Here is a 26,397-nt window from a genome sequence, read left to right as displayed (position 1 = left end):
CAAGGTTAGGTAGTTTTCTCTCCTCACACGACTCATCACTTACTGAGGCATATTCCTGCTTGAAACCGCGCCTTGTATCACCAGTATGCTTTCCTTGCCAGGGGACAAGGTTCAGAGGAAATTAGAAAGAAATATTTCTTGTATGCACTATTGTCTTCGAGTGATGTTCACTCTATGCTGCAATATGATATAACGAGTTCTTCAATCCGCCGCAGAAACCAGGGTATCAGGTAGTACAAGCGAAAAAACACTCCCATGCAACTGAAGGAAAGCCCAATGGCCGAGAGAACTCCGGTTTTGACCCAAACCACTTTTTTTTCATATAACAAATACATAGAGGTATAGCTGATTCACAATTCCAATTTGGTATCAACGGGTTGCCAACGATAAAAACAACAGTAGCTAGCCAATCATAAAATACAAACGGGGAGAGTGGTAAACATAACATAAGCGAGGTTTTGGGAAGCCAGCACCATCGGTAATGATTAAAATCGGGTTGGAGGTATCTCTGCTGTGCGAGAAATGCTGCATGTTGGTGTACATTGACTGTACCATCGTCTCCGTGACAATATGCTGTGGGCTGTACATAAGAGCAAAGGGATCCAGGGGTATCTGGTAGCAGAAGGATCCAGCCTCGGATGGTCAAAGCAAGCAACAGGAAATTCGATGAATCTGTCCAACAAAGAAAGGAATAAAAAGACAACGACCCTGAAGTCGAGTGCAAGCAGTGAGGGTCTGGGCTGGCTCCATGTTCCCTTCTAAAACCTCCAAACGAGAACGAGATAGCATGTCTGCAACATGAGGATACAAGTCTTGACCACTTGCTGGTATAACAAGGAGCACCATGCACGCAAAAGATTTCAACGCAAGCAACAAAAGACGTAGCGAATGAGAAAAGTGAAACAAAGCAAGACAGCATTACAAGTTGCAATAAATTCGTCGGTTGCCCAACAGATGCGTCTTAAACGTCCTCCGCTAGTTTCCAAACCCAAACAGAACACCTAAACCGCTGTGGTATTATATAGTAGAGAACACTGGTCTCCATTGGTTGCAAAGCGCAAAAACAGGTCCGTAAGTTTCCATCTCGAATATTGTCGCATTACGCCCTGCGATGCGTATCTCTTGTTGCCCAACCAGTTTCCTGTGCTCGAGGCTGAACAGGAACCCACTGTCCTGTTCGGGGATCCTGTTCGTGCGGACCTGGGCCAGGGGCTGGGCCAGGAGGTCGACCTTCCATCGCCCTCAATGGCGGCAACCTTTCGCTGTTGGCCGAGGATGCAGCTGATGATGGTCGAGATGGTGCACCGTAGCCTGACATCGGCATTGGCGGCAGCCCACTGGGAGATGCGCTTGGATGCCCGCTCGTGACACTCGCAGGGGAGTATGGTGGCAACGAGTATTCGGGGTGGTCATCGGTTCGACGTCGCTGGCTTGGTCTTTCGCTTGACATTCCTTCACCGCCATAACCCATGGGCCCCGATGCCAAGGATCCATTATCTGCATAGGAGTTGCTCGTTGAAAAAGTCGGACTCGGGGGGCCTACGGCAAGGCCACTTATTGATGGTGTTTGCGCGACGATATCCCGTAAGCGATTGCGGTCGTCGCGGTAAAAGTCCCGTTGTTGCGTCAATTCCTCAATCCTGATTTCCATCATTCGTCTTTCATCCCGAAGCTCTTGCAATTGTTTCGAGTTCTCTTCCTGCATAATCTTCTTCTTCCTTCGGTGCCTCGTCGAAGCCACAGCATTCCGTTGTCTCTTCTCATCTGCTTTCTTGGACGCATGGGAAAAGTCCATGTGAACTGGTATAGGTGTCTCGCTTCCAGGAAGTGTCATGAAAGCATGCTGTCCCTCGACGCCGAAGAGGGATCCCCCTGTGCCTTGTCTTCGTAGTGTTTCTGACCATAACGAAGCAGTGTCATTTGGAGGTCCGGGACTGGGGAACGGTCGGCCAGCCTGCATATTAGGAGAGTACGAAGTCTGGGGGTGGACTGAAGGTGGCTGCTGGCGAACTGTCGCATGGTTGGGCGGCAAAGTGGAGTGGGGAGCTTGGGTGCCAGGTGAAGCAATCATTCCCTGGGAATGCAACCTACCGGGTTCTGAAAGTGTCGAGGGAGGGCCAGTTGGCATCCCGGATGGATGATGGAGATTGGGGTATTGAGACCTGGCATCTTCGGGTGTAATCTCTTCGAATGGTCGTTTTCCATGCAACGACGAAGGTTGACGGCCATCAAAGTCGCGAGATGGGACGTGGCTGACACTTATAGCTCGAGGATGTTGTGTCGGGCTGGCTTTATGTCTTGGGTTGCTCATTGTGGGAAAAGGATAACCTGCTACGGGTGAGTTGCGTCCCGAGGCAGGGCCACCAAGAGGCGTCAACGACCCTATAGGTGTACCTGGAAGAGAAATCGATGCAGTCTGACCAGGAGGGAATGATCGTGTCCCATGGTAAGGCCCGGGCGTCGAGCCGGGTGTTGGAGCATACATTGTAGGGTCAGAAGGACGGGCTGCTGGTTGAAGAGGTCCGTTGCCTCCCGAAGCCAATAGGCGAGGTTCCAAAGGGTTGAGGATGTTATGGACACCCAAAGTCTTTGGAGGGACCTGCTGCATTCGTTCGTCGCCATTGCTGTACGGGACATTGCTTCCATCGTGGCGTAAATCACCAAGCTGTCCGTGCCGAGTCGAGGTTGGTGAAGTTAAATCATCTCCCAAGGGGGACCTCGAAGAGCGGCCTGGGACATGTTGAGATGCAGGTCCAGTATGCGACATTGAGACCAGACCGCTTGTGCACACCTGGCCACGAGGGCCAGTGCATGGATCTTCCCCGAACTTAGCTATGGATGGTAATTTATTGTCCTGGCTAGCAGTCGCTTTCGCTGAGGGGAAGTCTCGAGTGGGCCAAGTTGGTGTCGATGGTGTCCGTGGCGAGTTGGGAGATGCACCTGTCGAATCTGTTGCGGCAGAACCAGGTCTGCTTTGAGGGACTGGGGCCTGCGACCACAGGCTTGTCGACGGAATAGCCAGATTGATTATATGGTACTGCGGACTAGATGGGAAGATAACCCAAACAGTCCTGACTTGAAGTGAAGGGTTTGAAGAAGACCAAGTAAGTCGTGATGACTGCGGCTGGAGTAGCGGTCTTGTCCTTTAAAACCCAAACCCTGAGTAACTCGAGAACCGTTACTGTATTAACGATTGAAAGAACAGAAATTAGTGCACCGACTCGTTGTGAGCACACAAATCAGAGTGTCTGAGTATGAACTTCAGAGCAACTATTGATTTTGAAGCTCAAGCGAACCAAGGCAGATTATTGATGAAGCTGAACCACGCAAGTGTGGTCGAAAGAAGCCGGGAATCGGGGCAGGGATATATGAAAGAATGTGCAGGCTAGCCAGCAAATCATAGACTTGAGAGGCAAGCTACCACTCTGTATGGCTGACGATGCGTGGCTATGATGAAGCCAAGTTCTCAAGCAAGCGTCTCGCCTTGTAACTCAATTATTGGCTCTGCTGTACTTGGTATCCCACGTCACCTCCGTTAAAGAGAGATCTTGCAGTTGGTTGAGATGTAGCACAGAGCTGCAAGGTATAAACGGTAATTGGTGGCTTTGGCTTTGATGGCGCCTTGTCGCTGAGAGGGAAGGCTGATGGGAAGTTGTATAGCCTAGTACCGTAAGGCGGCGGCAGGGCGAAGAGGGAGAAAGATGACAGAGGTGGGAGAGAAGCAAAGAAGTGCCAGGCACAGGAACTGGCTGGTGATGTAAGATGTATGGTTCGCAACACCAACGAGAGAAAATATCTAGGTATGAGAAGCGAGTCTGTTCAAGGATGGGGCTACTGCAATTCAGAGCCACACTGTGTGGTATTCTTTATTTGCTCTGGTACGAACATGCGAGCCTTGAACTGGCCCTGGTACGTACGGCGACCTGCCCTTATCAAGCCCCAGAGCTGGCCTGGTCATCTAAAATCGACGTCCCACATTGACCTTTAGCGAAAGAAGCCGTGGTTAGTTCTCAGACTAAGCTGGGGTTGAGAGCTAGGGCCCAACAGTGAACAAGCTCTTCGTCGAGGTGATGAGATGAATGGGTGTTAGTGCCGGGGAGCGTTTTGACCAGGGGCTGTGAAGACTTGAGATGCAGACGCATGTACGGATACATACCAGGTCACTAAGGTACCCTTGTTCTGTAAACCTCGCGGTGCCAAGTCCACAGCAAGGCTTAAGAAGACCGGGGGTGCTAAGGGTCGGGGAGCTGCCGTTAGCTTTGCCGTTCATGTCAATTTTTTCCTTCGTTTGTCTTTGCTTTACGTAGTCGGTGTGCTTCACATACAAATGTCGAGGGCTTCATGGCCATTGCCACCACCGTTCGAGCAGATAGCAAGAACGCAACATGCCTGGACTGATTGTAGAGTCCACTAGACGCGACAGAAGAAGCATGCGAGGCCAGCAGGTCCGCAAGAAAGCAGGCCTCAGTCAACAAAGTTGTGGGATGCCGTGCAGCTCATCCTAAAGCTAAACTGAGCTCGACACCGCCCATCATTTGACTAGCTTAGAAGCTGGCGGGCTGGCGGGCTAGTATCCAGGCATCCGGAGCCTAAGGGAAGCTAAAGCGGTCAACGGGAATGCCATGTGTACGTATCCGCAGTATCATGTACGGCAGCCGTGGGCACGGTTGTACTGCGATCATATCAATGCATCACTCCCGCACAAGATCAAGCGCGGCCCGTCTCGCCCAAGCCCAAGCGTCACTCAGTACGTTCTGTACGTATCCTGCTCACTCTGTTATCGATCGAGTTGCATGCGGATGCAAATGCCAACAAACGCACCGGCCTTCCAACGAACGACGGGAGCGCAAGGATTGTCGCTGTAGGCGCGAGGTGGGCTACTGAACCTCATCCAGGTGATCAGTGGAAGCAAAGAAGTGTTAGCAAACCAAGGGCAAACGCGGTAACGCGTCCAATGCAAATTCAAAAAAGCAACAAGACGGATTGGAGAAGAGAAAAGAGACGACAAGGAACCTGCCCATACCGCCATGCTAACTAGGTACACACATGCAGTATTGTACCTGTACGTACCTCGAGGTAATGCGCTGGAGCAACGTGGGAGGGAGCTGAGATGGGACAAAGAAACAAAAGATCGTCGTAGTGCCCCGTGTCCGTGGTTTTGGGTGGTGCGGACCTTACGCTAGCTGATCCTGGCTAGCCTTTGCAAGGTGTTGCTTGGTTCCTTGAGCGGTTGATTGCGTACTGTACTAATTACCTCGCGCAACATTAGTCGATATATTTCCTTTTTATTTTTTTCTTTTTTCATGATGTCTCTTTAATGGGCGAAGTATGGACTGTAACGCGAACAGATGGTTCACGCTGATGTGGGAAAGGTTTGCAGGCCTCGATCCCATACACCAACTCGGGTCTGACTTACAAGCAGTTCTGGTTATGCCATGCTGTGTCGTTCATGATGACATGGCATTGCATTTGACCAGTCCACCAAAAGCGGAATAAACCAGGGCCATGAATCCGCATAAGACAAGACAGCACTCACTTGCATTGTCTCGCCCGGTGGTGGGTGAGTGAGACCCAAAAAGAGACGTTGGAAGCCAAGGTAGGTAGGGCAGGGCTGCAGAATGGGAATAACAGAGTTTGTCTAAACTCACACCCCTAGAGGTGTCGATGCGGCATCTATCACTTGAGCGATTTGAGCTCCATCCCATGTTGATCGTGGTGGTCATATTTAGGATTGACATTCTGAAGGATCAAAGCAAGGAGAACGGACCATGTTGGTGTTTAGTCCATACGAGAAGAGAAAACAGCGAGGCTACAAGACATGGAGAGAAGCAACCGTTGGATCAACCTAAGGCAGATCCTGTAAGGTAAGAAAGGGTAGGTGCCATCCATGAGGTATTCTGCCTGCCGACCTTCAGGCAGGTAACAGCCCAGGCAAGAGCAATCGGGGCTCAGGTCGCAGTCAGTCAATCAAACGGAAGGAACAGAATTGGAATCAACAGGCAGGTGACACCTAAAAGTGCCGCATTTCGAATTCCAACATCATCAACTCATCCATGTCCAATACATTTTTCTGGTTATCGTGACCTACCTACACTCCAGAATTAAATAATCAACTAATCCTTTGACACCCCAGTTAACCTTCTTTGACTTTTCTCATTCAAACTTCCACACAATACGCGCCACGACACGCCATGCGGAAGGGCGGAAGGCCCCTGGCTTACCCGTTACTGCCCATTCTAACGATGAATACTGCTAGCTCTCAATTGTTGGCATCGCCAAGACCGGTTACCATTACACGTACTGTACATATGAGTTCCGCTCTTCGTCAAGAACTATTTCCATAGCTTTACTTTGCAATATTGCTCATAAAACCTAACAGTCGATCCGTCTGGGCAATCCGAAACAATTCTCTGCAGCAGTCGATGGGAAAGCACGTGTGCAGATATTGATGCATGGCTGTTTGCTATTCTCTGCTTCTGCTTCTCGATCTCACTTTTCGCGCGAAACCCCTGGAGCGGCGATATACGGTACCTTGACCGAGGGGCGTGGCTGCATAGAACGACAGCAGTCTTACGGGTCACGGTGAATTGCATGACCAGGGTCCTCTACCGGGGAAGGGACCCTGGTTACCTGGTAAAGAGCTGCAAGGCCCACTCACGGGCAGATGCAGCCATCCATGACAGTTGTCTCTACTGTGGAGACCAATCTGCATTGCGTCGATGCTAGAACTCTTACCGGCAAAAGCGTCTGTACCGGGGCAGTGGTTGGAAGCTAGCAAGCTTTCACACGATCAAACGCAACATTACGTACCTGTCGATAATGTCACGCGCAAGACATACGGACCAGATGCTGTCCTGTCGCACTACTATGTATCTGGTTGGTAAACGCAAGCTATTGCTACCCGTCATTCATAGCTTGCTCTATACCAGCACTGCCGCGGCAAACAAACTTGTGGATCGCACAAATTCTAAACGGACTGCTACCTTGCCAGCTTGCCTAATGGCCACAGATGCCCAAAGACGAACCTCGTTGACTGCTCTCCGACATGCTGATATGACAGAACAAAAGGCTATAAGCAAACAATCAAAACATCGACATATCTGTTTCTAATCTTAGATTGGCAATGTGTGGCGGCGTCTATCTGAGAGTACAGGGGTGATGTGACACTGCTGTGACTGTCAATGGACAGTTCATCACTCACAGGTTTCACAGGAAATGAACCCACGATAAAAGCGAAATGAGGTGGACCAAAGCCGCCAATATCTTCAACGGCGGGTGGCTTGAACCGTTATCACATCACGCCGTGCCGCAATTGTCTTGCCTATCCGCCCATAACGACGCCGAGCTCCACGGGTCGGGGCGTTTTTAGCATTCGATAATTTCGATAGACGCCAGAACTTCCCATGGAATGGAGGTTTCAGTTGACTTCTTCCAAGCAAGCCAATATTGGTCTTCTATCGGAACCATCTCGTCGCCCGACCTCTATTATTGGCCCCAGGACCACATGCTCAGGCACGCAATTCCTAATGCAACCATGATACCGATGACGGCAGGGAATTGGAATTTTGCCATGTCTCATCCGAGATCTTCTTAATCTTAAAAACCGGCACAGATAATCAAACATGGAGAGCATAAGAAATGAATCTATGAAGTGGCGGCCTCGGCAGTGCGGGGGTCGTGATAGTCGACGAACTCCTTCCATGTCGTCGGAGGGTTGAATAATCGATACCGATGTTGGAAAGAGAGCGCAGCAGTCATAAAGTTGGCATCCCTGTCGTTTGTGCTGTCAACGAGAGGATCATCATTTGCCTGCAGGCTACCCTACGGAATTTAGAGGGAAAGTTCGAGCCGTAAGGCTAAAACAAGCTGACTCGATGTTACTAGGGTCTCGTCCCATGGTTGACTCTTTTCTTTTTCTTTTTTACTTCTCCCTCAACTGGAAAGACCTTCTCATCTCCCAGTACCGTGTAAGTCGAAATATCTTATTGTATCCATCCACATCCTTTGTCCGGCCCGGCCCTAGTGGTGAACCCTTATTGGTTTTCGCTATGAGGCCTGCGCCATTTGCCTTGACCTCCGCTCCTCTTCGAAAGCTAATGTCGCGGGTTTGACAAGGTCCATATTATATGTTAGCCGCCGTTGACGGATATATCGCTGTGGAAGAAGCCCCATGGTTTTGATTTCATTTTCACCATGTTATCGCGCAACCACAATTAACGATACTGCAACCCCAGTGCAAACGTGGCCTTGCATATCTATCGAGACTTTGTCACTTGTATGGACAAGGGTTCATAGTAGGGAGCATCAAAGTGCTGTCTTTCGAAGTTCGGTTCAGCTTCGACAGTTGGCCCCGGTCTAGTAGTGGCGATCATGGGTCTTGAAGACTCCCGTGACCATGAGCGGTCAGGGAAAGCGGCCAAGGGTTTAAGCCAGATAAAAGACGACCAGCTAATCAGCGGGCATCTGTAACTATGGCATGCATTGCGTCCTGCAACTAATTTACCCTGCCATGTTTCCTCTGTGTAGTGGCCCGGGATGTGCTGGCAGCGTGGTATTTCTTGGAGCGTTTAGCCCACGGTTTCAATTAGTCAGTCACGGAGCCGAAGCCTGGTCACTCTAGACCCTTCACGGAGAAAGTGCAGCTTGGGCCTGGTTCATGCAGGAGCCCATTTCTGCATCTACAGTACACGTACATACAGCATGCAGCAGCACAGCACTGATGCATCGATGCAACCACCCACCAACGGCTGGCATGGGCGCCTCGGAACTAGTGGATGCAGCAACGGCGTTGGTAGGCATCTGTCACCCAACGGTACCGCCTCCGCTTCGCCCTTTTCAGATAGCGCAGCGTCGTTGCTGCCACAAGGTAGGGCGGTGTGAGTATGAGTGTGTGTCTTTGCATACATTTTTACCGGTCAAGAGACGTGTGGGAACTGCGGGTTGAGCTGTCTTGATGCGTTGTCCTCCGACGCTCCAGTTCACCACCATAGAGGTGGTGTTGCTGCCCAATGACAACCTAACACTCTGTGGCTAAGGAACAATTCGAGCACTCAACACCGGACCTGATGCTGTTGAGTCGAGAGATTTTTGCAGTCGTTCTCTAAGCACAATAATTCCATGAAGGATTATTCTGTTGGCATGTCCCTCCCGCTAGACGACGTATAGAGGGTCGAAGGCACAGATGCAGGACTGACAATAAGCTCGTTGGAAGACAGCATTCGTCTTTTCAAATCGCGGTCCACTTGAGGATCTGATAAAGCTGGGAAGCACTTGATGTGATATGTGGATGAGTCTCGGTATTCGTCCTGAGTAAGGTTCGAGATTGAGCAACCCCAAGAAGAAAAAAACGTGGGGGCTGGCCAGAAAGATATTGCCCCACGCAGTGAGGTTACAGCGCCACTTATGAGCGATGGTTCATACGCCTTGCGTGCGGTAACTCATTATACAAGATCCCTACTCCAAAGGTCTTTGTTGATCTCTGAGCGCGGCAGTGTCACCCGTGTCAGATGCTAGACACAAACTGGCGTCTAAATGCACAAACCATGCGTACTGCAGCCCGTCATTTAGACCTAGCCCCAACGTACACTGCCGCAAGCGCGCAAAGAGATTGCGCACAAGACATCCGAGTCCTGTCCATCCAATTACGTCTGCTGCGCTACCAACTTAGTAGGACCCGACAGTTCGGGTCGCGGCTTCACAAGGCAAGATCGACTGTTACAGCGTGCGTGTTGGTTAGAGAGCGCCACAGCAAGCCAACTTGATGGTCGGACCACTTACCACCTGAAAGGCTGAGACGATATTGTCTAGCCCAACGTTATTCATCTAAAGGACGTTCATCTGCATTGCTGTACTACGAAAGACCATGCAACATACAAGAACAGAAGATATCAAGCTATTCCGTGCCGCCTAGATCAGCCTATATTGCTGTATGAAATATCCGGCATATAGGGCCGGCGGTCCCGGGGTCGGGTCGGAGCGTATCTATGAACACCTCCGGGCCGAACCGGCCAGGCTGGCTTCCAGTCAATTTAGCCAACAGTGATACTGCTGTTATTTATCGCAAGCTTTGTTTACTTTCCCTAATCCAGAAGTATTCATATTCTTCCTACCTTATCCAAATACAGCTGAGAGCTGCCCTGGCCACTCGTTTTAAGCTCCCCACTCTCAACCTCATTCGTCTTGACCCGCCTATTTCCCCTCATACATCATAGAGTATCATACATATTAACCTCGACCCCGCTATCCAAAAGGTGTTGCGCCATAGCTATATCTGCTCTTCTAGATCCAGCATATCTTGTATCACCATATAACGCCAGTATCATACCGAATACTTCCACAATGGGCGCCGATATTCAGCAATGGACGATAGAGAAGCCTTGGCTTGAGACGCACTGCCTATTGGGCGAGGGACCTTTCTATGAGAAGTCTACTGGCACTTTGCGGTTTGTGGATATCCGAAACAAGCGATTGCATTATGTGAAGGTCGCTGAAGGCCCATCGTCTCTCAAGACTACCCAGTTGGATGTATGCCCGACTGTTACGGCCAATATTGCTGGTGTCGATCCACAGGAGCGAATTGCTCTTGGCATCAAGTACGGACTGGCGATCTTCGATGTCAAGAAGGAGACATATGAGCTCATTCAACCATTTGAGGAGCCGGCAAATGAGCGCATGCGCAGCAATGATGGCGGCGTGGACCCTCTCGGCCGATTCTGGATTGGAACCATGACAGACTTTGGTCTTGGACCCTTTAAGCCTGAAGGTATGCTTCGCTACACAGCTGCCCTTGTCGAGAAGCCATTTCGGCATGATCTTCTAACTCACTTATACAAAATACATACGTATCTACATTTTCTGACATGGATAATTTAGGAGCGGTCTATCTCATGGATGCCAACTCGCGAGAGGTCAAGCTACCAAACATGACGATCCCCAACACGCCAGGTTGGTCTCCTGATGGAAAAACTCTATACGTCACCCACTCGAACGCCAGGGAAGTCTTTGCTTTCGACTTCGATACTAAGTCGGGAGAGATTTCCAACAAGCGCGTCTTCTATACCCATAATGGCTCAGGTGAGCCAGACGGTTTCCGTGTAGATGTGGACGGCTTCATTTGGCATGCTGTATACGGAGAAGGACGCGTAATTCGGATCGACCCGAAGACGGCTGAAATTGTAGGCGAGGTCAAAGTACCGACCAAGAACACGACATGTGTACAGTTCGTCGGCACTGAGCTCGTCATCACGACGGCTGAGGACGACGAGGGCGAGGGAACGAGCCGTGAGTATGGTGGGCATGTGTTCAAGGTGGATGTTGGTATCCGAGGCCTGGACCTTTACGAATTCAAGCTATAGATGGTGGCTGTAGAACGGACCTCGACTCATTTAGTCAGACTCGACTATGCGCGCTGAGCACAGACCTTGGCAGAGTTGAAGTTTGTGTTTGTCATTGTCATTGAGTCCTGGACAACATTTACCCAATCAAGTTGATTATTCTTGTTGTCAATTTCTCTTGCTCTTGCTCTTGTTCTCTTTTTTCATTCTTTGTCTTTGAATGGATCTAAACCCGAAACCCTGGAGCGGACCTCGGCCCCGTCGGCTGGGTCGTTCCATGATACCTACCTCTCTATACCTTGTATGTTTGTTCGCTCGCTCGCTCTCGCTGGCACGAATGCTACACAGTGCTTGTCTGACTAGTTGCCTACTCATTGTTTGTCCACAATCCATGGAGCGAATCGCATCTAGCTAGTATCTTTGACGTTTCTTGGCTACGGCTTGCCTGAGACATCGTGGCCTTCAAACTCATGACACCTCAAAGACCCAGCTACTTAGTTCTCTCAACTGCCGACCAAAGATCCACAAGCGTGTTCTTTACCGAAGCGCTTATTCAAACACATGACTCGTGCTCATATTCCCAAGTCAAACTACAAAGGTTGGCTTGGGTTGGCCCTTACACCGCTGTCAAAAAAGCCTTGACCGCTCTCACAATCTAGCGCTTTTCGTGATCGGAACTTTTCTCAGACTCGCCTGCTGTTACGTGCATTAGAGCGCTTTACATATGTGATAGCTTGGGAGGGATTATAACAAGCAAGGGACCCCCCCTGGTGACCGGTATAGATGCAGTTTGGAATTCGATGCTAATTCTACGTCTGTGCCTTTGACGGGATGCATTCATACCGAGTCTGCAATGCATGAGGTGAGGCTGGGTGTTTTCTTCCCAGGCTCCTTCAAAGACAGCAAGCCAGAACAACGAACGGGGTTTCACCGACAAGTCAAAACTCAGCATACGGATACCTCTTCTCACCGCTTCAATTGAATTGGACCCTTAGAGGATGGGATACTGAAACTATTGGCACTCATAGATGTGGGAATATTTACTTAACTCCTCCGTCAAGATATTGTTGCTCTACCCTGCTCACATGACGAAATTCGCTTCATCCCTACTGTCGAGTGAGATCATACTGCTTTTTGGACATTTCGTGTAGGCCCCTAGTTGGCTAAACAAGCAACATCCCATCTTGAAACACCCTCGTTAAAAAGCACGTCGATCCTGTTCTGGGTTACACCCTGCTCGCCTCACTTACACCACAACAGTCAGTCATGTACTGTACTTTTGCCTCTAGGGGTCTCTATCACGTCACGACGCAAAAATGATGAACCACGCCAGCCCTACATGCATATACATACGAAACTCAAAGCACAGGAAAGAAAAGGGAAAAAAAGAGGGCAAGGTTTATTGAACCCCCCCTTGTCACCGCTTCTCAAACCAAACTAGAGGATTTTCTTCCAGCCACCCCCTGGAACCCGGCTGGCATGAGAAGAGTTGAGTTGAGTTCTGGTAAACCGGGGAAGAGGGGAGGCTGCAGTAGGGCCCGGGGGCTAGACCGGGAAGCCGTGGAATCATCCCCGTTGGCTGATTGCGGACCTTGACAGTAAGGTCTCGCTACTCACTTCCCTACTGCACCCTCGTTGGCGTTGGATTGACTGCCATCCCATCCGTTAAGTTTATGCTAAACCGTTGAAGGCTGAGAGACATGCCTTGTTGTAAAAGCATCGCATATGGCAGGGCAGCTATGCATATCTACGAATATCTGCTTCAAACTAACAATCACAGAACATTCTTATTGATTTATATGAACCTGGTATCAAGACCGTATCATGGTGTTTCATGTATAAACCTTGAATGCGATGTGTCTGATCGACGAGATTAAGATCTAGGAGATGAATCGATACATAACGGAAGGACAACGAATGGGCAGGTGAGTAACAGAAGAATTATCCTCTAAGGCGTAGGTTGCCAAAATAAAGTAACCTAAGAGCGGGTTTAAACTGGCATAAAATAACTAAACTATTTCATCCTTTGTGCTTTTAGCGGTTATTTCTTCTGACACCTGAGGATGGTGTTTAGGATAAAGTGTATTAATACTTATGTTAATTAGAAAATGAACCTGTGAAGCAACTTCCCCGTCTGTGTATCCCGGTCCAAGTCGTTGTTCCAATCAATCTAACTCTTATGTTGTCGCGTATCTCCCCTCTCTTGTTGTCTACGATACTCCTGCAAGCCCTCACTCAGGTCTGTATTGATCACCAAGTCATCTTGACCCTTGAAATGCATCACAACTGTAAGGCCTTCGATGTCGACGTCTGTATGGTTATGCGTGTATAAGGTACCAACACCTTCAGCCCGCTTCTTAGGTAGCGTATGGCTTGATTCATCTCCGAGCTGATCGACTTGGCTCTTGAGATCCATGTACCGCGCTCGCCAGGCGCACATATGGTTAAATGGCATCATGGGTGTTGGATCATGAATCACAGTTGACATCACCGAACCTTCGCGTGCTGGATCATCGCTATTGTTCGACGCCTCAGCTTCTTTATCAGGAATCTCTTGTTGTTTGATCATTTCCTCCTTATCCCCTTGCCTCGCGAGTGATAACTCAATATCGGTCACTTTGAGGCGAGGTACTGGTGAGTCGACTGCAGCACTCTTCTCATGTTGCTTTTTTTGTAACTCAACCTCGGCAATATCTTGAAAAGAGTTCTCTGCCTGTGGTGATATGTATTGGTTGGGATTGCAGTTAATGCAATCTTCCTTCTTCGCTTTGTCGGGCGTCCGATTGTTTACACTGCTGAGCTCGCGTCGCCAATCCTCTACATGGGAGGGTGTTAACCGTTGACTTGGTGGCTGCTCCGGAGACCTGTCAACTTTCCTCAATTGTGTCCTCCACGATGAGATATTGGGTGGCTCGGCATTCGGCTTTTCAGATTCATCTCGTGGGATTGTTTTGCGCAACATGTGCGCTCCTGGCACTGGCTCATCCAGTTGGTCAGAGCTAGGATTCGCACCATCTGTTTTATCTGGCAAGGGAGTGTTTTGAGCTTGTGGCGCAATCCTTCCATCTACTTGTCGTGAGGTACCGAGTTCTTTATTCGGTGTCTTCGGGGCCAGGATAGGCTTTCCGCCGGTTGGCTGTGAAGTCAATGATCTCGAATGATCTTCTTGAACGTTATAGGTCTGATTATGACTGCCCAACGAAGGCCTTATCCAATGGGCATCATTATCTTGAGTATTGACATGGGGCTCGTGAGACTTTGGACTCGGTTGTTGATCCCCCTTGTGCTCGTTAAGATTAAGTGGCTTTGATACAATCTCACTAGGAACTGCCGGTTCTCTGCTGAGGCTATGCTTTGTGCTTTCTGTCCCGACGGTCACAGTTTCGTCTCGACTCAGATTGTGATCAAAGATGGGTTGGCTGTGTACTCTCATGATGTAGTTTCCCATGCGAGAGCGCCCGTCTGGCTCCAGGGGGGGCTTTTCCTCCGCAGTTGAGGTGGGAAGGGTCTTGACGCCCGCTGCTAGGTGCTCCATGATATGCTTTGAGTGATGTAGGTCTTGTTCATGGTGATACAGTTGATCAATTTTCATCTGCAGTTTGTTTCGAGGTGGTGATTTTGTCTCTGATGGGGCATGCTTCGCCTCATGCTTATCTTTATCCTCATCAATCATATCCAATTCGTTACCTTCAACAACCAGGGCACCCTGACTCCGTCGAGTGGCACATCCAATACTGTGGCGAGGTGGATGATGGCCAGTATGTGTTGCCCTGCAACTGGGATCGGAACATTCTTCCTGTACATGGGAAGCGCGGGGCGATTCTGACAAAAGACGATCGGGCACGCAATCGGAGTGCTTGGGTTTGCGTTCTACCTGAACCGATCTCGCTGTGATTGCAGGCTCAGAGGGTTTCTTGATCGTCCCCTTGTCTGCCATGAAAAAGGGGTTGTTCTTCACTGAGCCAGATATCTCTGTTGGTACTGCGATGGTCTTCTTGGGGGCTGTTTTCAGGGTTTCCTGATTATCTTTAGGTCTTAGGCGAGATTTAAGTCCGGTAGGACGAGGAGTCGTGGGTGACTGTGGTTCGGATACAATCCTTGAGGTCTTGCGGCGACGAGCTGCACTGAGAGTAGCTCGCGTAGGTTGACTGCGTTCACTTAAGGCATGCTCTTCGTGAGTATCTGTAGGTAACTCGGGAATACTGTGCGTATGATGAGGCCCCTCGTACTGGGCCGAGAACTTAGGAACCCTGTGTCCAGGGACCTTGCCAGGAATTGTTCCTGTGCATTTTATACAAGAGTCGTGGCCGCAGTGCGAGCAATATCGCTCGAAAGCGAGGGGCTTGCCGCATGAATGACAGATCTGCGAGAGCACCGGCCTGTTCTGTAAAATCTGTTCTGGCGTACCTGCTTCGCCATCGGAAAACTATCCCGCAGGCCTTGGTATACCATACTGCTCGAGAATATCCAGCGCATCCTGGCATTTCTCTGTCGTGCTGACTGTACGAGATGGGTCCGATGAGGCAAGATACGATGTCAGGAGAGAGTCCGGAGGCAACAAGTCTGTACCAGCTGAGTATCGTGGGAGTTGGCTTTGACGAATAGAGGCCTGTCTGATCGGTGGTTTGAAGCCAGTGACACTCGGTCGTGATGATGGCACTCGACCCTTAGGACCCCTTACAACACTCGGTCGCTGATGATTCCTCACAGGCAGATTCGACGATGCCCGTCTACGATCGCTATCTCTTGATGCATGGTTCTTGATACCATTGGTCGCTCGCTGTCCCTAATCGAACGTGGTGTTTTTGCGCTCCTTCTCCAAAGCAATTGAAGGTTGTTCGGTGACTGTTTGTAGTCGACGAACACGTTCACCGACAACGCCAGGGGGTATCATATCTGGTTATTGGTTCAGGAGTTATAGTCGACTCTATCCAGGGGAGGACGAATCGTATACGAAGCCATGCGACACTGCCAGAAAGCAGCGATATGGCTGTTGGCGATAAGATGAAGTTCGATTAGTCGATAAGGAGTATCGATTCACAGATTGTTAAGATGGGTTACATGTTGTAGGTAGGAGTTTTGAGGTCAAGTGTGCAAAGTGAATGACATTAGGTGCAAAGCATATGTATAAATCTAGCCTAGAATCATAGGGAAGGAAGTCGTGGGATGATGCTCTGTACCTAACGTTGTCATCTCTAACGACGTCACTAACATATCCACCCTACAACAGCGCAAGACGAATAATCACTTAAAGGAGGCAGTAAAAGTACATTTAGGAGGTAGCACAACCAGAACTGGTATCAATTGTCACGGCTTTCGTGCTAAGATGGGTAGAATATTTTGATGTACAAGGGCCTCCGTCACCACAAACTCGCACGCAGTACACTTATTTCACATGCGCCTGGAGAGTCTCGAGAACCTGTTCCGTCGTTAGCAAAGTCAATCGCAAATGCCTCCGTTGTGAAACATACCTCCAACTCGATCTTGGCCTCGGCAATATCCTGCTCGCTTCCGCTGCCGTTGGCGACCTTCTGGGCCTCGGCGATCTGGTTTCGGATAGCCTCAGCGCTGAAGTCCTCAAGGGGGTAACCCTCGACGGCGTTGATGCTGAGGACGGAGTTGGGCTGAACGGTAGCGAATCCACCAGAAACTAAACAAAAAAAATTCCATCAGCGTTTTGTTCGATATCCCGGCAATTGGTGTTGTATGTCATGACGTACGGAAGAACTGCTTGGAGCCAGCGGACTCCTCGACAACCTCAACCAGACCAGGCTTCAGCTGCTCAATGGAAGGAACGTGGTTGGCGAGGACACCCATCTCTCCAGACTCGGCGGGGATGTTGACCTGGACGACATCGTGGGACTTGTAGATAGACTGCGTGCGGCAATTAGCTCCATGCTTCAATTGGCTACGGTGCCATCATCGTGAGGGTCCAATTCGGTCGTATCGTGTTCGATCTTGATCCGAGTTATGTCATCGGGCGCGGCGGTCATACCTGGTGAGGAAGGGCAAGGCTCAGCTTGATCTGCGATAACGGTCAGCCGGGTCGGGTTCGTTAAAAACAGTAGCCGGGTCGGGTGTCTCTGGTCTTGCCTTGTCGGGGACGGCCTCGGCGTAGGTTCTTCGCTGGAGGGGAACTCGGATGGCGGCAGGGCGAGCTCGGAGAGCCGCACGGGCGATGCGGAAAGAGTTCATGATGGGCTGAGCTGGTGGATGAGGTTGTTGCGTGGGTGAGCTCAATTGAGGTCGGTCGCTGGCACGAATCTTTGCCGGAGCAGCAATTCGCGATTCGGCTAGCGGGAAAATCCGAGGGAGTGGGGGCACGTGAAAAGTCACATGATATCGAATCTTTCAGCCTATCAACTTTCATCCATCACTTACACCATGAATATCTCCTTGCAGCTGTTCTTGAAATGACCAAATTATTGCTCTATTTCCCTCTGTTGGGCCTGTGCTTAATTGTGTGAATTATTCTTATGTGGTTCGAAAAGTGGCTGCTGAACAAATCCGATAACTGCAAACTAACACCAGTCATCCATCATCGAAATAATATCAACACACTACCTATGTGCCAAAATGCTTGCGCTCAAATATTCTTAGCATGTGGAGAATTTGGCCAATTTCGCCGTGCTGTGGCTTATCTGCATACTCGGAGATCACTTCTATGGCATGTCTCTGACTAACATTCTTGGATGTTGAGTATCGCAACATGATCTCTAGCAGAGCTCCTCGACCATCCTCTGCTGCTTTGCAGGCTTCCTGAAGAGGACTATCGGCCGGTCCGTCAAAGTCTATACGTGATCCATGTTTGATCAAAGTTATAAAACAATCTTCTCTCTCGAATATTTCGTCATTGCTTGGTCCCTCTGGATCCCAACTATGACGGAGGACCCCTGATAAGAACGCCTGGCGATTGCCATTCGTCTTGCCTTCGAGCTCCAGATCCCTTATAATGACGGGTGCGTTGGGATCTGCTCCTGCCTGGAGTAGCATTCTCATACCTTCAATATTCGGCTCGCCTATTGCTGTCAACATAAGAGGAGTGCAGTCAGTGCCAATGAGAATATCCATCGATCTTATGCCTTCAACGTCTTCAATCTGTTCCTTTTCGTCGTTCCAGGCGTCATAAAGAGGCGAATCTGTAAGTTTTTCGATATCAATGCTTCGCTTAATAAGTTCTCTCATGATCTCGTTAATGTGAGGACTGCAACCATATCCCTTGAAGCAAAGATGTAGCAAGCTGTTGTTGTACTTGAACCGCATAGAGACCATATGATCGGCACCCAGGTCAAGAAGTAACAGGGCGATGTGGTAGCCACCACTGCAGATAGCTTGATGGAAAGCTGATAAGCCATTCTTGGATACTTGATCAATAGGGACACCCTCTCGGAGGGCTGTTTCGATCACAAGACTGGCGTTCCAGGCTTTTTTTAAGACATCCACTAACATAATGCAAGATCGTTCGCCCGTCATAGTCGGTGTCTGTTATCTCGATGCCCGGTTGCTCGAGTAGAGAGCCCATCAACATCAGGGCACCACGCCGAGTGCACGATGCCGCGAGATGAAGAGGTGTTTGCCCGTTGAAGCCCCGTGCCTTAGGGTCAACATCCTTCCGCTTCAGCAAGAGTTCAGCGACTCTGCGATCGCCTATCGAACAAGCACGATGCAAAGGTGTGAGGCCGTCCTTGCTGCGTAGTCCAGCATTCACCTCTGGACGAGCCAGCAGAATCTCGATGATTTCGAGACTTTCACTTCTGTAACCTGCTGGCTCACAGAAAGTCTCCCCTGTCTCACCCTTTCGCCTTTTCCACGGATGCAGCATAAGATAACGGCTCCTGACTGCCCAGTGGAGCGGAGTCATTCCATCATCGTCGGGTGATGCTACATCAACTCCAGGTTGTTCGAGCAGAAGTTTCACAATTTCCAGTTCACCATGCTGTGTGGCGAGATGGAAAGGGGTCGTTTTCACATCATCTTTTTTAGTTGCGTCCACCTCTGGTCGTTTGAGGAGAGCTTCGACGAGTGGCAAACTCCTCGCATCAACGGCCGCGTGTAACGAGGTAAGCTTGTTCTGTTGAGCAATACCTGCATCGGCTTCTGGACGTTCGAGTAACGACTTGGCGATATCTAGGCGACGGCTAACTATAACGTTTAACAAGGGCGTACGTCCGAGCGAGTCGGCAACTGAAACGTCCAGATCAGGTCTTGCGAGTATGCGCTCTTCGAGATCATGTTTGTGGTTGCTCATAGCATAAGTTAGAGCATCTGTAGCTGGCCCGGGTCCTGGAAGGTTGATAAGGAGGTCAATCAATTGCTTCTGTTCTTCCTCCTTTTCGGGTGGTTCGTCCTGCAGCGCAAGCAAACCTTCACAGACCAGTACGCTCCCAGTTTCTGAATAAGCAGCTTCACAGCCCCTTTTATCTTTCCATGGTCCATTGCTGTATGAAGGGCATAGGGCTTCGTATCATTGATATGTTGCCAGCATTCGCAGAGTCCTACTGAGGGAACGTGAGGACCGACGCCGACCTCGACTAGGAACTCGAAGATATCACGATGTCCGTTCGTGATGGCGTATTGTAAAGGGGTGCCTCTCTGTCCGCGTTTTGTCGATCCTGTCATATTCAGGTTTGCGCCATCTCGGTACGCTTTCTTGATGATATCCAGACGTCCTTCTTCAGCTGCAATACATACTCTCGTTGCCCGTAGTAGCGGTCGTATAATGTTATAGACATGACGATTCGTCTGAGCCAATGCCACTTGCGACCTCGCCGACATTTTTATATCGCTGATGGTTTCAACCATGCACTTATCGGCGATGCGACAGATGATTTCCACCGGTAGTGCTTCGATGGGAGGCATTGCGCGAATGGTTACTGGACAATCATGCTGAGAATAATTGGCAAGGCTTCAAACTAGTGCTTTCTATGCCTCCATGCAAAATGTAACAAGGTTAAGCTGCTACGATCGAATTGGTGGAAACGATGTTGGCGTTGAGTTTCTGAGAGCCTCAAGCCTCACAAGAGCAAAGATATGTTGATTATGACGTCTATCATGCTATGATCAGCAGGATATGCAATTCTCGCGAAGGAATCCATGTTTCTCATCCCTGCTCTAAGATTTTCTATGTTCAAAAGTTTGGTGTTTTATTTCTCACGATTTTAACATCTGAAATGGGTTCTAACGACGATCTATAGATAACGAACGAGTAGTTTAGGTTTCTTAGAAATCGAACTCTGTATATAGCAGGTGTCCAATATCAAAGATACGGACCGGTTCACATATACAGAAGACTCATCACTTCTTCCCGTACCTTCTGATTGGCACTGAAGTCAGTATAACTGTATATAGACTCAATATGTCCTTGCCCAGAACAACGTCGAACTCCTATACATACGTCTCAGGAAGCATTGGATAAATTAATCGTGCTATCGCAGTACCTGAATGTACTTCACTCTACATAGCATGAGATGAAAGCAGATAGTTGGCGAGGAGTTGTTGGGCTATGTAAAACCATAGTTCTTACCTCGGTGGTGTTATGCTTCAATATATCTTGCAACCTGTCTATAGCTACCCAATTGGCAAATATCTTATCCTAAGTTTTGACGCTCCCGACTGAGCTCAACGGCGCTTGCCTTGTGCCTTAACGGTTTGTAAGTTCAACTAATATTCGAACACATCATGCTGACGATGAGCTCTCTGTAGACTGCACCCGTCAGCTCTCAACGTTAAGCAGTAGCACGTTTCACCTGAAATCCAAATGCCACAAATTTGGGACTTTGGACGGTCTAGGCACTTTCTGTTGAGCAGATTTATTTTCCTCGGAATGATGCATATGTACACTTCGGACCTGCATCACGATTGCATGTGATCTTTGTTGAAGAATAGTAAGCAGAAACTGCAGTCCATACGAATATCGGGAGCGGATAATACCGCCATTCTGAGATCTCACATAATACAGTAAGATTCAAAGATCCAGGGTCTTTACCGTCTGACTCAATTGATCCTGACTCCAATTAGAGATGTATTCCCAATCAACACATGTTGTACCTGAGTTGGAAATCTACCCTATATCAGACAGATTCCATGACGACAAGATGTCGAAAGTTCCAGTCGTTGAAAGAGCAACTATAACCGGGCTGAGCCGGAAATGGCTCGGGAGACCGGATTCTTTGCTATGTAAACATCATCAATTCAAAAGCCAGTTTATCTTCAACGAGGCATAAACAGGAAAACGGGTTCCCTCTCTCGGCACTCAACGCGTACAAGTGCCGATCACCTGAGTTGCAGTGATGATCTCACACGTCACAGTAGCAAAAACAGGTCCCTCCAATCCCAATCGGCCAGGTAACTCCATCACTGAGTTTATGCTTTCAGAAGTCTTGACTCTACTGGAGTTTCGGGCTTTCGAGAGTCCGCCCAGTCAGGCTTCCCGGGGCCCGAAACGACCACCAGCTTCTCCAGATTCATCATACAGTATTGAGTATTCTCCAGGTCCAGGGCTCCCTTTGCCACAAAATCCACGTAACATTCCGTTATCGTTACAGTATTATCGTCTTGCCAACTGATTATTATTAACGTATGTCGTCACGGATCATCAGTTGTCATCATCATCAACCAGGCGCAGTCGCAAAACAAGTCTCAGCCTTCTTTGCTTATCTCACTCTCTGCGTAATTCATCTTGGCATCGTGACTTTGTACACAATTCGTACTGCACAGTCTAGGACAGTATTGCACAGTAATAAAGCAGTGGAAATGGAAATAGCCTTCTCTTTCCAGAGCCTCGAACCTCCCAGCCCCTGCCAAGAGACGCTGAGCAATGAATTGCATCACAGTTTCAGCCATGTTGACGGTGACCATCTCGGAGAAAATAGGAAAGTCAACTCACAAGTCAACATCTGAACTGACACAGCAGCTTCACTAGTCTCAACTTTGAGAGTCTCTCCCTCAAGTCCCTCTAACTAAAGAAGGCTGAGAGCTGAAAGTTGACAAGTGACGACGTCTCCACTGGGTGAGATTGGAGTCCGCAGTGAGACGGCGTGGCTTTTGAACATGCTTGGTGAGAAATTGCGATTGACTTTCAATAATATTACAAGCTTCCGTATACTAATGGGATCCGTCGGTGAATGACACGAGGTATCGTAAAGTACTGAGGTTAATTCGTAAAGAGGTTAGCGCACCGAGAAAGAAAGGAAAAAATTAAACATATTTTTTCCCTCTTCATTCTTCAACCTCTTCCCAGTCTAGAAAAGTCTGGCCGGTAAAGCAAATTTTCAAGAATCCACAGTGGCTTCAATAATAATCAACAAGGAAGTTTCCAGGCCCATAAAAGCCACCAAAGGAATGATCGTTGGGGACAGGATTTTCTTTTAGCAGGGCGGCAGATGTTGCTATTCTCAGCCTTGTATATCCAGTGGCTCACCACTAAACTTTTAGATGTTGAGCTTTGAACATGAGAGAGAAAGCTCAGGCCCTCTCGGAGAAAATCAAATCTCTTGGCAAAGATCATGGAGGGCACGACGAGTCCCTGATCGGCACATTCGACGACAACGTGGACGAAGCAAGTGACTGGCTTGAGTGGGAAACCCCTTCATTGCTTCTTACACCGTCATAGACAGCATATCCTGCATGTTTGTTTCTCCAGCTTAGACGTGGCTTTTTTCGGGTCTGAAGATCACGAGCTTCTGTGATTTGTTGTTGGGATCTCTAAGACCATCTGGCGGTCGGTCGGCTCATCGCTGGCTGGATCAAGGGAATCGGCTAGGACGACGGGATGGGGAAAATGAGATGGGATGAGTTGACTTGAGTTTGCTCTCCTCCTGTCATCCATGCCCATGCCCATGCCATGCATGAATGCTCAGCTGGGTGACAGAAGTATTGTCCTCCAAGGCTTAGAGTATCAAAATAAAGTAGCCTAAGTGCTTGTCTAAGCCAGACTAGAGTGACCAAGTTATTTCGTCTCTTGTACTCTCGACAGATAATTCTTCTGACACCCTGCTGGATGCTACTGCATCCGTATGCTGCTGTGCAACCCATGCTCAGCATCCCGTTCCATCCTGCAGCAAAGTAACCCACACCTCCTTTGCCAAAAACCGCGCACCTTCTTTCGGCATAAACACCAACGAGACATTTGGATTGACTAGGGCTTCTGAGTCGGCCCAGTCGTACAACCGGCCGAGACCTGGGTCCATGTTTTTGACGATGCACAACAACGGGGCATGATGCGGGTCAATATGCGAGCTGCGGGTGAGGACTTAGACGGGGAGTTCTAAGAGACCGACTTGAAGGTATTTAGACCAATGTACCTGCATTCTTGACAATATCAATGGTCATATCTTGAAATACCCGCTCTATGTCTCAGACTTGGCAAGACTCTAGCATCAAAAAGCTACCTTAGTTGCAGGTAGTTCCCATAGATGCATCGATAATGACTCTGATGAGATATTGTCATGTATACTATCCCAGATAATGCTTAGCGGAATCTTGAATAACTTGCTTGTGAGGTGTGATTCCACTGCAGCAATGAATGTGGACATCTCGTGATCATTGAAGCTGGCTATAGCTTCGAATAATTGATCATGTTGTTCGTGACTCAGCCCTTTTTCCAAGAAAGTAAAGATATAAGACGTTCACCGCCAGAATCTCACGATTTTTAAGCCCTGTTTTGAGAGTGGGTGGGCTGTAGGAGAAGGACAGTGGACAGTCATAGAGGGTGAGCTCAGAGACGCCATCTGAGCTGCATGAGCCAGAACGACGAAAGGCTATATGGATGCATCCAAAGAATAAGCAGGACCTCGCATGGCAAGGTAACATGCGAATTTCCAGCTACGCGCTGATACCGCGTTGTGGTATCCTATCCTGTCCTGTCCTTTTAAGATGCGGGGTTTGACTTCACACAACGCGGGGTTAGTGCCCAGGCGGACGGGTCGGCATGACGAGGAGCGTCAGTTCAAGAAGCGAGTGAGATTGAGATGGGAAAAGTCAAAGGATAATATCAAGAATATCTTATGCGTACCAGTAGTAAACTAGAGAACTGATATGTCCGTTATCGCTTAGGTTGACTTGACAGACGAAGGCCAAGGCCAATACCGAAACCGAGACCCTCCGAATGCCCTTTCGAGGTTACTCAAGTCTCAAGGGCAAGGGGGGTTGCACCGCTTGTATGCAGCAGCTCCAAAATCACGGGAAGAGACCGAGGCATTTGACGATCAGTAAACAGTGCCAAATAGGCTTGGGTCGTTTCAAGCATCTTCTACGATCGGCGTCGCGAAATGAAATAGCGAGTCACGTCAAGCTCGAATATCAAACAGCTATGATCACACAGAGGACCCTTCAACAACCTTGTAGCATCGTCCGGTAGTTTCATCATCTAACTTAAGCTTATGAATAGGAGACGAGAGTCTGTGTTGCTAGGCAGTTTCAGGGTCCTCTGTAATACTTTGAAGCGACGATCGGTTGACATGCTGATAGGCAACTTGACTCGGATTCATGCGGCCACCTATCGCTGAAGGTGCATGGAAAAGACGGCACTACCCAAGACAAGTCCATGTCCATGCCAAAGCTGTCGTCATCGGGGGATTTCTGGCTTGCATTGCATGGGTTTCTGCAAGTGGGTTTGTTAGACGTGGGAGAGCTCACGAGTCTGAATGTGAGCAAGTGCATTAATTGGTTGATGAGGGAAGGGGTGTTGTTGATGCAGAGACAACATGACACCCAAAAATGGTCAAGACAACTCTGCGTGCGTCCCTGAAGCAAGGGTCGATCGTAGTCGACGCAGACGGCGGCTTGAAGGAGCACAAATGGCACCAGTAGAAAGACGTGATCATCAACGAAACAGGTGATTGTGGAGAAGTTGATAGTTGGCGAGGCGAGCACCTGGATCAGTAACACTTGTCTGTACGCTTGACTATGGTACCCCCACGACTTTGGGGTTAGCCAAGAATAAAACGTGCAATATTCAGCGCAATAAGCCTGATTGACGAAGACAAAGAAAGAAGGAGACGAAGAGAGATGAAAGCACGTCAAAGGCAAAGTCAAACTCGTGTTGTTTGATTGCGCATTGTGCTTGTCCTTGTACTTGTGCATTGTAGCACTGACAAAGGGCGTCCGATAAACGAGACGTTGATTTGATAGACGGAAGATAAAGGCCTGCAACACCAAAATAGGATCAACATAGCGAGCTGTGGCGCATCAACATCAACCCTTCTTGCATCAATGACAGTGGAAAGTGGTCCCTGATGCGCGGGGGTAAGTACACTGAAACAAGCAATCTGTGTGTCAAATCATGACTATCATCTGAGGATCTGGTTGGCGAAGTGACTGATTGTCAGTCACAAGCCAGACAGATGATCAACGACAACACAGCACAGCATAGCACCGCTGCTGTGTTGTGTTTGCGGTTTGGTTTACGGATGGATACACCGCCTCGAAAATGAAAGCGGCTGGTGTTGTACAGTACAAAGTACAGTACAGTAAAGAACGGCATTCGACTGGTGGGAAGACAAAGATTCCATTTGTGGATCTTACAAGCGCTGAGGATGAATCAACGGCCAGGAATTTTGTGGCGGCTTGCTTCTAGAAAGACGGTCATCTGTATTCGTGGTTGATTATGCGAGCGCGAGGCTTGGACAAGGGCAGTGCAGGTGATCTTCACACGGTATAGAAAGCGGCGATTCGTGGCTTACTCACTCCCTTACTGTCGCCGTCAGAGTCAGAGTCAGTCAGTCACTCACTGAGACTTCAGAGTCAGGACGGTGTGCCACACAGTAGATCAGGGCAACCTGTTTTTGGTCATTTCAACGTGGATCTATCTGAGGTTGGCCGCTGACAGGCGCCACTGGTCAATTGAAAAAGGACCCTTAATGGACAATTATGCCCGCCCGTGGCCGTGTGTAAAGAAAGGGAAATATACAGTACTGTACAGTGCAGTCGTAAAGTTCTGTAGATTTGTCGGTCTGGCCTGGATCCGAAATTACTTCCTCGGAATGCAGATACGCTCGCCTCAAAAATATTCGACGTACCGTAAGTGTACGCATGTACATGAAAGTAATCTCGAGACGGTCAATGG

At 49.0% G+C, this 26,397-nt stretch overlaps 4 protein-coding genes across 4 annotated transcripts; 1 reads left to right on the top strand and 3 right to left on the bottom strand.

Moving 5' to 3' along the window:
• On the bottom strand, positions 1-1,009 carry B0J16DRAFT_90938 (uncharacterized protein). The gene has a single exon (XM_046134673.1). The coding sequence runs from the start codon at positions 917-919 to the stop codon at positions 227-229; it is 693 nt and encodes a 230-aa protein (XP_045984232.1). The 5' UTR covers positions 920-1,009; the 3' UTR covers positions 1-226.
• Positions 1,010-3,267, bottom strand: B0J16DRAFT_91140 (uncharacterized protein). The gene has a single exon (XM_046134675.1). The coding sequence runs from the start codon at positions 2,765-2,767 to the stop codon at positions 1,100-1,102; it is 1,668 nt and encodes a 555-aa protein (XP_045984231.1). The 5' UTR covers positions 2,768-3,267; the 3' UTR covers positions 1,010-1,099.
• A 6,802-nt stretch (positions 3,268-10,069) lies between these two features.
• Positions 10,070-11,428, top strand: B0J16DRAFT_91055 (uncharacterized protein). Its single transcript, XM_046134674.1, has 2 exons — positions 10,070-10,762; positions 10,873-11,428. The coding sequence occupies exons 1-2, from the start codon at positions 10,339-10,341 to the stop codon at positions 11,352-11,354; spliced, it is 906 nt and encodes a 301-aa protein (XP_045984230.1). The 5' UTR covers positions 10,070-10,338; the 3' UTR covers positions 11,355-11,428.
• Positions 11,429-13,503: 2,075 nt separating this feature from the next.
• B0J16DRAFT_317985 (uncharacterized protein) lies at positions 13,504-17,326 on the bottom strand (the record flags this gene model as incomplete). The annotated part of the gene is made up of 5 exons (XM_046125409.1): positions 13,504-15,614; positions 15,783-16,119; positions 16,805-16,983; positions 17,054-17,207; positions 17,246-17,326. 5 exons carry the CDS (start codon positions 17,324-17,326, stop codon positions 13,504-13,506), a joined length of 2,862 nt encoding a protein of 953 aa, XP_045984229.1.
• Between the last annotated feature and the right edge of the window lie 9,071 nt (positions 17,327-26,397).

Source organism: Fusarium flagelliforme (assembly GCF_020744385.1).
Source record: "Fusarium flagelliforme strain FIESC 12 MPI-CAGE-AA-0113 chromosome Unknown B0J16scaffold_3, whole genome shotgun sequence".
NCBI classification, from domain to species: domain Eukaryota; kingdom Fungi; phylum Ascomycota; class Sordariomycetes; order Hypocreales; family Nectriaceae; genus Fusarium; species Fusarium flagelliforme.
This window is presented reverse-complemented; position numbering and strand designations above follow the sequence as displayed.

What these genes read in the sequence shown, in the direction of transcription:
- B0J16DRAFT_90938 (XM_046134673.1), bottom strand. Translation starts at nt 919, where the DNA reads ATGCTGTCTTGCTTTGTTTCACTTTTCTCATTCGCTACGTCTTTTGTT.
- B0J16DRAFT_91140 (XM_046134675.1), bottom strand. Translation starts at nt 2,767, where the DNA reads ATGTCGCATACTGGACCTGCATCTCAACATGTCCCAGGCCGCTCTTCG.
- B0J16DRAFT_91055 (XM_046134674.1), top strand. Translation starts at nt 10,339, where the DNA reads ATGGGCGCCGATATTCAGCAATGGACGATAGAGAAGCCTTGGCTTGAG. An exon ending in TGGACCCTTTAAGCCTGAAG is followed by an intron (nt 10,763 to 10,872) that starts GTATGCTTCGCT and finishes TGGATAATTTAG; the next exon opens with GAGCGGTCTATCTCATGGAT.